Source organism: Dasypus novemcinctus, chromosome 7, assembly GCF_030445035.2.
Source record: "Dasypus novemcinctus isolate mDasNov1 chromosome 7, mDasNov1.1.hap2, whole genome shotgun sequence".
Lineage (NCBI taxonomy): Eukaryota > Metazoa > Chordata > Mammalia > Cingulata > Dasypodidae > Dasypus > Dasypus novemcinctus.
Genome location: NC_080679.1, coordinates 68,061,117 through 68,072,471, shown reverse-complemented (window position 1 = coordinate 68,072,471; position 11,355 = coordinate 68,061,117). Strand labels below are relative to the sequence as shown.

The 11,355-nt window shown below is 35.2% G+C and overlaps 1 protein-coding gene across 6 annotated transcripts in view; it reads right to left on the bottom strand.

Annotated features, from left to right (window-relative positions):
• Positions 1-2,260: 2,260 nt before the first annotated feature.
• Positions 2,261-11,355, bottom strand: part of CWC22 (CWC22 spliceosome associated protein homolog) — a 63,399-nt gene continuing 54,304 nt past the window's right edge. For all 6 annotated transcript variants that reach the window (XM_058300554.2, XM_071216242.1, XM_058300555.2 and 3 more), the window contains 4 exons: positions 10,240-10,367; positions 9,076-9,177; positions 8,767-8,984; positions 2,261-3,726 (listed from right to left, as the gene is read on the bottom strand). In XM_058300554.2, coding sequence (XP_058156537.1) covers positions 3,143-3,726; positions 8,767-8,984; positions 9,076-9,177; positions 10,240-10,367 — 1,032 coding nt within the window. In that variant the 3' untranslated portion in view covers positions 2,261-3,142. The remainder of the gene's footprint in view (positions 3,727-8,766; positions 8,985-9,075; positions 9,178-10,239; positions 10,368-11,355) is intronic.

Sequence of the window (11,355 nt, the reverse complement as noted above, 5' to 3'; positions counted from 1 at the left end):
ACTTAACAGTAAATTGTAATTTTTTGCAGCAATAGCGAAGAAGATAATATATCAATTCTAAGAGACAACTAGAGGGGTAGGGGTTTTTCCTTTTGGAGTAATGAAAACATTCTAAAATTGACTGAGGTGATGATAGCACAACTGTAATGAAAATGTAAACTTTAATGGATTGTAGAGCATGGAACGTTAACAGGGAATCCGGTGGTGGAAGATGGTCTGTGGTTAACAGGACAAATATAAGAATGTTCACTAACGAACTGTAACAAATGCATATAACACCAATACAGGGTGTTAGTAATAGGGCAGGTTGGGAGAAAAATACACCAAAAGAAAGATATAGGCTTTAGTTAGTAGTAATATTTTGACGATGTTATTTCATAGTTTGTAACAAATGTGTCACGAGATGTTGATGGGGTGATGTACACGAGCACTTAAGATATGCATGTTTTCTTTTTTAAGTTCACAACTTTTACTATATACTTATTCTTTATGCATGTTCATGTATGAATGATACACTTCAATAAAATTTTATTTTAAAAAAATTCTCAGGGATGATTTATCATTGATAAACATTTTGCATCAGCTATTCCCTCTCCCTAGTTCTTTACAGTTCACACAGCTCCAGGCCTCACTTTCTTCAGGTATTTGGGTAAATGGCACCTTATTATAGCACTTCTCTGACCTTCTTGTACAAAATAACCTCCACCCTAACCATACACCTCACCTTCCCATTTCCCTTTTTTCTTCTTCATAGCCTTTTTTACCACATGGTAAGATATTTGTTCCTTGTCTTTTACTTCCATCCTCACTGTAAGCCTCATTAATTTTATCTCTATTTCCTAGAGCACAGCTGAGCACATCATAGGAGTTCAATAAATATTAGTTATGCTTTAAAAATCTCTTTTAATAACTGTGACAGTTTGAATTTTGTGAGTCCAAAAAAGATAATGTTCTTAAACTAATCTATTCCTATGAGTGTGGTACCCTTTGATTGCATTAGATTCATTTTAGATCATTTGGTTAGATAGCTTTTGATTGGACCCATGAGTGAGGCCTGACTCTGGTTGAGTCTCTGCCCTCCTGCTGGGTCTGATACAAATGGAGACACAGATGGGGAAGGGATATAGCTCAGTGTTGGAGCAACTGCCTCCTAGGTACAAGGTTCCAGGTTCAATCTCCGGCTCCTCACGAAAAAACAAACGAACAAAAAACAGACACAGAGAATGCGAGACAGCGGAAATAGAAGCTCCAGGGCTGAGAAAAGTCCTGGAGTCTGGAGCCAGCAGAGCACAGAGGCATGGAGAGGCCTGTAGGGCTGGCCTACAGAGCAGCTCAAGGCTCAGGAGATGAGTCCTACCATATGTCTGATGGCTCATAAGCTGAACTCAGGAAGAAAACGAAACAGCCAAGACTGAGAGAGGGAGCAGAGAGAAGCCCTATGCTTGGCTGTTCACAGCTTAGCTCCAGAAGCTGGGTTCCAAGAGACAATGATCCTAAAGGGGAAGGCAGAGATGTAGGCAGTAAATGGCAGCCATCTAGCTTCACGATGTGGCAGCTGACCTTGGCAAAAAAGCATCCCTAATGGTGCCTTGATTTGGACATTTCACAGCCTTGGAACAAAGTTTTTACCCCAAATAAAATTCCCATTGTAAAAGTCACCTCATTTCTGATACTTTACATTGGCAGCCCTGTGGTCAACTAAGACAGTCTCTATAGTCTTAATTTTAAAATTATAAAAGTTGTTATGAATTAAAGTGAAGAAAATAAACCAAAATTTTGGTCTGTTTTTCTTCTTTTTCATATTCCCTATCATAAGAGTGTTCAGTTAACTAAAAACCTCTTATTTAAATTTCCTGTGGTCTCAAGTCTATGTGCTCCTTCAATTCAATTTGCTAAGCTCAGAGCTCTGTAAAATTCAGTATATCCATGATAGACCTTTCTAATGAGATATACCACTTGTAAACTACTGAGTTAGGAGAATATACTAATAAAAATTTTTCCAAGCTGCCACATGGTTAATATGTTTTTTTGAGGGGAGAGGAGGCTAAACTTTACATGGACTTGATTGTTACTTCTGCTCAGGCTTTTAAACAAAAGACAATTCTGAATTAGAATATGCCTGAAAGGCAAATATTAATATGGTAGTTCCACTACTGTTGAACCTAGACACTGACTAAAATGGATTTTATGTACTTTAAAAATAAGCAAGCAAAAGAAGTATATTTAGTAAGGTTAAATGTCTATCAGAAAATCTAAGATCTCAGATGCAATATTTTATTTCAAAAGTAATAAATAATATGGTCACACATAACTGGTGAGAGTTACATGATGCAAACCTTTAAAATTCTCATAAAAATTGGAATTATTTCACACTTAGGTTGTACACATTTCCTATGACCTATTAATACAAATTAAAAATTAAATACACATGAACTCACCAACAGTGATATAACTTCAAGTCTGAGAAAAAGCACTAATTACAAAGAATTTCAATTAAATGCTATCTAGCAGTACAGAGAAGAAACGTTACTGAGGAAAAGTTCTAAATATAAATAATAAAGCTCTGTATTTTTAAAAAGATTTTAAAGACTATCATATACCTAGCTTTACCACAACACTTGTGAAAAAACTTATAGATGTTCGAGATATAACATGAAACTTAAGCATATCATTTTTTTAAAAAACGGGTGACCATCTAAAAATGATTATGAATAACATTTCATTAATAAAATGCAAAAAGTGTTAGAACTGAAATGATTCCTCTATTTTGGTCTTTAGTTACAAATAAAAAAGCTATTGATAATTCATTCTATTTGTTCCATAAAAAATTGGAAACATCAGAAAAAATATTTTTTTCAATGAAAAAAATCACTGATTCAATGAGCATTTGATCATTTTATTCACAAAATATAAACAAGACTTACATCCCTCTCTGGTGAAACTTTTCTTTTCAAATAAGTTTATGTAGAAGGCCTTGAGATAGATCAATTATAAAACATGTTGAAATGAAAACATTTTTAAAATTACAAAATGCAAACCAATATTTTATACAAGAATTCTTTAAAAAGTTTGTCAATCAGTGTAAAAAATGTTTTGTTTTGGCCGAATGTAAGGCATGTTCAGTTTATGCTATTTTGTAGGGTTATTTTTGCTTTGTTGGAGACTTTTCTCTTCGCCGATCCTGATTTTTCTTAGATTCTCTGGACTGTTCAGAGTATCTGCTAGATTTTTCCCACTGTCTCTCAGCACCATTCTGATACCTATCTTCATCGCTTCTAGAATCTGAATGTTTTCTGTTTTTTTCCCTTGATTTTGATCTACCTTTTCTTCTAAAATTGTCACTGTCCTTATTTCGCTGTCTGTGCTTTTCATTTTCAGAAAAAGAATTTCTTCTCTCACCTCTCTTCTTTTTGGGATCACCATGCTTATTTTCAAAACCTATGTGCATTTCTTCGATTCTGTCACTCACAACCCTACTGTAACTATTTCGTTCAGATGGCATTCTTCTGTCTGAAGTGTATTTTGCTGTGGGATCTCTCCAATTTGGATCTCTTGAGTTTTGATCTCTGTGTTTTTCTGACCATCTTTCTCTCTCAGTCCTTGTTTCCTGGTGCCTTTGTTCTGGTCGTCTTTCTTGCTTCCTATCATTTGTTTGTTGTTTCCTGATCAATTTATCTGCTTCTTTACTTCTGGCTTTCCCTTGTGCCTTTTTTCTTATATTTTTAGCTGTACATGTAAAATGAAACATAGTTAGCTTTCATTTTAATCTTAATTTCATAATTTAACAAATCATATTTACTGATATAGTCTAGGATTACTCATTCAAACATACGAGATGCCAAACTGATTGGAAATCTGATGACAAAACATGTGACTTTAAAAGAATAAACAATATATATTTCAACATTAGTTATCAAAGTACTGTTTTGATGATTAGACTCAAGACAGTAAACAGGAACTTTAAATAAGCTATAGCAAATGTTGTACAAGATTCTGTGAAAGTAATGAGGTTTTGGATAAAATATATAAATTTTATCAAAAAATGGAAATTCCAACCAATGTGCATTTGTAAAATATGAAATATTATGTCAGATCTGGTACATAATCAAAATACAGTGATCACACAAACCAGTAACATCACTTCATAATGGTGTGGGGACTGACACAGTTGGGTTCACTTAATAACATGCATGTATATTTTTCAAATAAAAATTCTTCCTGAGAAAGCAATCTGTTCTCCAGGATTATCAGAGAGACACTAACTGCACTAGTGAAAGAAGCTATGTTAAGACATACAAAATCACAGCTTTATGAGAATCAGGACGACTTGCTGAGAAAACCTTTCTAAAAATTTCAGCACTTTATCTGTGTATTTGGTTACATAAATCAAAGGTAGAAAGATGACTAAAATTCCTGTCAAATTCATATGTATACAGAAAGAAAAAAATATGGTAGAAAATTGCCTATCTTTGCTCTAGCTCCACCCAAATCTCACTGTACCAACCTCTACTTCTGCCAAATGCTTATCCTTGGCACACTGCATAGTCAGTTGGTTTGCACTAAGGACTTACTTTTCTGGTTCCTATCAAGCAGCTCAACTGAGCTGTGCTACCCAAGCAGAAACCATCTGCCTCTATGCTAATGCAGCATCTCTCTGACCCTAATCTACACTATAATTAGTGCTTTGCTGACACTAAAACACTAGCCAGATAACAATTAACAATTTTCTCTCATTTTGTTGAGTGTGCTTTCTAGTTTTGGGGCACTTCATACTGCTTTTTAAACATTTAATATACTGTTAATAAAATAAAAAGTTTTCTACTGGAATTGTATGACAAAGGAAATTAATTTTGAATCAGCATGCTTCCTTATTGCAGAAATTCATGCTGTGTTATCATCTGTTCTCAAAGCAGGTATGATGAAAGAAATTCTTTAGAATTAAAAGAGGTGAATGTTCTTGCTGATGTACATCAGGCACTTCTGCACAGTGTATGTGGCCCTGACTAAGACCAAAATGGGGGCAAAGGCTATTTCCATATTATGGGCGATTTTAATTTTCTTAAGTTTGCTGATTTGTAGTTTAAAAAATTTCTGCAGTGAATATACATTACTTGTATTAATTTTTAATAATTAACAAGAATGACTTTATAAGAAAAAAAGAGGTGAATGTTAAATAAAAGTGTTGGTATACTTTAATTCAAAAATAATACTTTCTGTGAATAAATGGAATCTTGCTCTGATAATAAAAAACACTAAGAGCTTCACAATTCTGGACCCCATACAATATTTAAAACACCTTGAAGTGTAACAAGCTAGGGAACAAGAGTGTGCACATGAGCCTTCTAACCTAAGGTTATAGGAAAAATTGCTGCTTCTCTGAAAATTGGCATGAAAAAAAAAGAAAGAGTACACATTTTGGAGAACATACAATCTCTAAGATACCATGGCAGAAGAAAGCAGAGCTGACTTTATGGAAAGCAACATAGACTTTTCAGAAAATGTGACCAAAATAAATGACATTATTGGACCTTAACCCATAGAATAAAATAAATTTCTGTGAGTTCACATTGATATAAATATATAATTGGATAAATAAATGGGGGAGAACAGAAAATTCTTTCCTACAGAAGAATTTCAATTAATAAATGCAGAGGAAATAGGAGAAGCAGAAAATTACCATTAGACAAACACCACAGCAATAACTGGTACAAATCAGATCCAAAGACAGATGCTAAGATTAGTGAGTGACACCCCCGACCCCTTGGCATGGGTCATGCCTCCTAGGGATGAACCTCCTTGGCACCGAGGGATTATTACCAAACACCAACCAGCAATTCATTTGGAAAGAGATCTTGACCAAAAGGGGGAAAAATTAAATACAAGTTTTTACAGCTATTTCAAAGTAAGTCAGGAGGTTATTCCAGAGGTTACATTTATGCATGTCTCAGGTGGATCTCACTAACTGCTACAGTCAACAAAACCTCAAACGGGGGTGTTCCTGAGGGCTCTAGAGACATCTGGACACTATAGGCAAGGCACAAAATTCCATCAAATCAGCATCCCATCCATGGACCTTACCTTGGAATATATATAACCTATTTCCCCACTGTATCAGAGTTAGGCTCATTTGTCAGTTCCCTACACAAGGTTCTTCTACCCCTTTTATTTCGACTTATAATTAGCACCATAGCTGTTAAATATGTCCCTGAGACTTAATCTTTGGTCTTTTCACAAGCCGGTTGAGCCTTAAATCTTAACAGTTGCAGCCAATACCTATACTCTAGTTCATTGGACTTGCTCAGGACAACTAACTCAACTATAGATCATGGTTAGTCGCAATGCTTCAACATTTGTTCATCAGTTTTAACAAATACACCACACTCAGGTAAGATGTTATTAATAGGGAGAAATGAGAAAGGGAGAGGGAGTGTGGTATATGGGAATCCCTTATATTTTCTATGAAACTTTTCTATAAAATTTCTTTAAAAATAAATAAAAACATTAGTGAGTGAAAGTCTGAGAAGAGGATATTCACTTAGTATCAATTTTCTTCCTCTAAGATGTTTATTAATTTTACAAAGATAGTTTCCCTGAAGAAACCCAGAAGTCACCACCTTAACCAAGTGATCAAGGTTAATGTCACCAATAGTAAGTTCAACCAATATTATGAACCCCTTGATAAAATGCACTAACGAAGCACACCAAATGATTTCTGTGGTATTCCTGCCAAAACATATAACTTCATTCTAATCATAAGACAATATCAGATAATTCATAATAAGGGGCATTTTCTAAAATAAATGACCGGTGGACTTCAAAAGTACCATGGTCACTAAAATCAAAGAAAGCCTGAGGAAATATCACAGACTCTAAGAGACTTAAGGAGAAATACAATTAAATGAAGGTAAGAACCTGGAATAGTGGGAAAACTGGTGAAATTCAAATAAGATAACAGTACTATTCCAATGATAGTTTCCTGGTTTTAATAAATGAACTATGGTTATGTGAGATGTTAACATTGGGGGAAACTGGGTGACAGGTATGTAGGAATTCTTTGTACTATTTTTGCTATGTCCCTGTAAGTATAAAATCAGACTAAAATTTTTTAATAAGTATATAAATAAAGGCATCAGAGAATTAGTAAAAACAATAACAACAAAAGACTATATAGATTGAGATTCAGGAGAGGGCAGAACCATGAAAAAGAAAGCTAATGTTTTACAGCCACTTTCTCTCTGGGAACTTTTGCTCATTCACGGTTTTGCCTGGGCATAAAGCTGCTGCAGAGAGACAAGGAGAAGAGCAAAGGTTCTGGCAGCCAAGAAGGACAGGAAAGACAAAAGTGGGACTAATTATTTGCAATACATATTTGTGAGAAAAGATATATATCCAGAATACACAACGAACCCTACAAATCAATAGAAAAGATAACAATAAAAAAAAAGAGAAGACTTGATCAAGGATTTAACAAAAAGAAAATACCTAAATGGCTAATGTATAAAATGGTATTCAACTTTATTAGTATTTAAGGAAATGCAAATTAATCTTTAATTCACACCCATCAGAATGGCTAAAGTGAAAAAAAAACGTGGCTAATTTGAAGTGTCAGTGAGAATGGGAGCTACTGGAACTCTCAGGTATGGCTGGTGCCAATATATGTTGGAAAAACCATTTGGAAAACTGGCAGTATCTACTAAAGCTAAATATACACACACTCTATGACCCAATAATTACACCTCTAGGTATATACCCAACTGAAATGTGCATGTGTATGTATGTGGGTGACCAAATGATGTAAATGAGAATACTCATGAGAGCACTGTTTGTAAACCTAAATATCCATCAAGAGTAGAAAATAAGTAAACCAGACATAAAAGAGTTCATAATGTATAATTCTGAAGTTAAAAACTGGTAAAACCGGGAGCAGATGTGGCTCAAGAGGCTGAGCGCCCACTTTGCACATGTGAAGTCCCGGATTTGGTCCCTGATGCCTTCTGAAAACAAAAAAACCAACATGCAAACGGGTGAAAAAACCAACTCAGGGGAGCCAATGTTGCTCAGTGACTGAGCACCAGCTTTCCATATACAAGGTCCAGGTTTCAATCTACAGGACTAGTACCTCAAAAAACAAACAAACAAACAAACACACACAAAAAAACAAAACAAACAAATAAAAAAACAAACAAACAGGTAAAACTAATGGAATTAGAAATGAGAAGAGAGTTGTAATGGAGAGGTGGATAGGAGGGGTGGTAGTAACTGGGATAGGGTACAGGAGGGCTTCTGGGGTGCTATTAATTCTGGATCTGGGTGTTAAGTTGCATGGATGTATTCTCTTTATGAAAATCTGTATATCTGTACACTGAATGTACGGTATATATCAATTACTAACATACAACTTTATTATTAAAAAGAAAGATGGAAATTTAAAAAAATATATAAATGTCAGAAGAGTACTATAAACTAGATTAGAGACAGGAATGGCATTTCAATCATCACTCAACTACATATATTCAATGAAATCTCTTCATTTCTATGAAGAGGATTCCTGAAAATAACCTCAATATTATATATAAATGCTGTAATACCCTATAGCCTGCAACAGTGCTAGATGATCACGCATATTATTAATTGTGGTTTTAAAGCAAGTGAACTCTAAAATAACTAAATAAGTAATCAAATTATTTTTTTTGCTCATTGTAAACATTACCAGCAATATACACTGGTTAGAAAAGTGCAAGATAAATTATAAAAACATTTTAATACCTGAGGCAGAACTATGACTACTGGTAGATGAAGAATTGCTCTCCTCACTGGAAGACTCTGAACTGCTATCACTGCTGTCAGACTCAGAATCAGAAGAATCAGACTCTGAAGAGGAGGATGTGGAAGAAGAGGATGGGGAGGATTTATCTTGCTCAAGATCTGGTTTCTGAGTCACGATGACCTTTGGTGTATTTTTGAGATGCTCACGCAATTCATCCCTATTTAAAAATATAATGTTAGATTTCACTTCAATGGAAATTGTGAGATAGTGTTGTAAGATGAAAATAAAACTCTGAAAATAATCCTTACGTTAAACCTCCAAGACCTATAGATGTAAAAAAGTTGATGGCAAATCGAGTATTTCTTGGATTATCTCGGGGTAATAATCCTTCAAAGAATGGCTGTAGGGTTCTAAAAACAGAAAACAAAAAACAAAAAACAAAAACAACAGTATCAGAATGGATTGGTTATTAGTAAAAAGAAAAAAAATCCTTAAAACAATCATTTCTCAGATTTTCTCTATTTTAAATTATTAAACACAACCAAGTAACTGGTTTATCACTCATGAGGTTAGGCCACATGCTATTAAATGAAATGAGTAGGGTCAAGTCATAATTTATTAAACTTGATTTCTATAATTAAACGAGAGAAGTTTTAAAAAATTTTTATATACATACATGTATACAGATATACACTGTGTCTGTATGTACAGAAAATTTTAAAAAATCACCTCTGTTGCAAATATATACAAACATGCCTATACGGCACTGTGCAAGGCACTGGGGAAGGAGGAAAAGTGGCCAACAAAAGGGAGACATCAAGAATGAAGATAGCACTGCTTCTAGAAGCAAAGAAAAACACTGACAATACAACATAGTTTTGGACATTTACTTGAGGGCCATGACTGAATGACTTACCAGTGGAATCAGGGAAATCTGTTATCATAGAAAAAGGTGACACTTAAGAAGAATGATTAAGAGCTTGCTAGACAGAACAAAAAATAGGAGGGATTTCCAACAGATAAACAACGACAAGGAAGTATGAAAGGACAAGATCTGCTAAACAAGCTGGGCAATACTGGTAAGCTAGATAAAAGCTTGTTGGAGAGGGATATATGAGGCTGGTAAAGTAGATGGAATAGCTAAAGTGGCAATGGACAATTTAAATAAATAGGAAATAAAGTTGAGATTGGTATGAATTACATGTATTTCAATGTAATAATGTAATGATTACATTACTGATATTTAGTGGCATACATTCACAATTTCCATTAAAATTATCATTCTTAGGCTCAAAATTAAGTGTTAAAATGAAAATAAACCAGTAAATACTCAACACTGGAGAAGTTCAGTGAGCCCACAAACTAAAATTCGCCATTAAACTTTATTGCCTTTACAACCAAGTGTGGACATATTTCTGCGAAAGTGGGGGAAACAGACTAAGAACAACAAGCACTTAATTAATGATACTTACTCATCTTTTAATCTCGCATTAAGTTTAGGAAGACCCATGTATTCACATAATTCCTGAAAAAATATTTTGACAAAAATTCTACTGGATGATGTAGTGGTTTCTTCACTCAGCTTTATACACTCAAGAACCTGAAAATTAAAATAAAAAAGATATCCTTATGCTGATATATATTCTTTTTTTTTTTTTTTTAAGATTTATTTATTTTTATTTCTCCCCCCACCCCCGCCACCCCAGTTGTCTGTTCTGTGTGTCCATTTGCTGTGTGTTCTTCTGTGTCCGCTTCTATTCTTGTCAGTGGCACTGGGACTCTGTGTCTCTTTTTGTTGCATCATCTTACTGCGTCAGCTCTCTGTGTGTGCAGCTGCCACTCCTGGGCAGGCTGAACTTTCTCTTGCGCTGGGCTGCTCTCCTTATGGGATGCACTCCTTGCATGTGGGGCTCCCCTACACGGGGGACACCCCTGTGTGGCAAGGCACTCCTTGCACACATCAGCACTGCACGTGGGCCAGCTCCACACGGGTCAAGGAAGCCCTGGGTTTGACCTGTGGACCTCCCATGTGGTAGGCGGACGCTCTATCCATTGAGCTAAGTCCATTTTCCTGTATTAATTCTTAGGAAAGTTTAAAATGACATTTTCATACTAATTTTCAAAATGTTAAAATGCTACAGAAATATTCATTCTTTTTCTTGAGGAATATTGTCTTGAGTATATAATGTTGAGGCAAAGACTATGACCTCCTAAACCTCATTTGTTAAAATGTAGTAAGAATGAGGTTTGGGACAAAATGCACCTTAGTGAATTATGCTTTATATAGCACATATAATACATGATATGAGTGATAACTTGTTTTGAACACTAAGACAGGGGCTCAAATACTAAAACTCACAGAGAGATGTTTAAAAGCAAATAAAAATAAAAGCAGGGAAGCATATGTGGCTCAACTGATTGGGCTCCTGTTTACCATATGGGAGACCCTGGGTTTGCTTCCCAGGGCCTCCTTGTGAAGGCAAGCTGGCCCATGCCTACAGAGAGCTGAGAGCCCGCACCTGCAACTGTGGAGAACTGGCACAGCAAGATGACACAACAAAGGGAGACAAGTAAACACAGAAGAACAC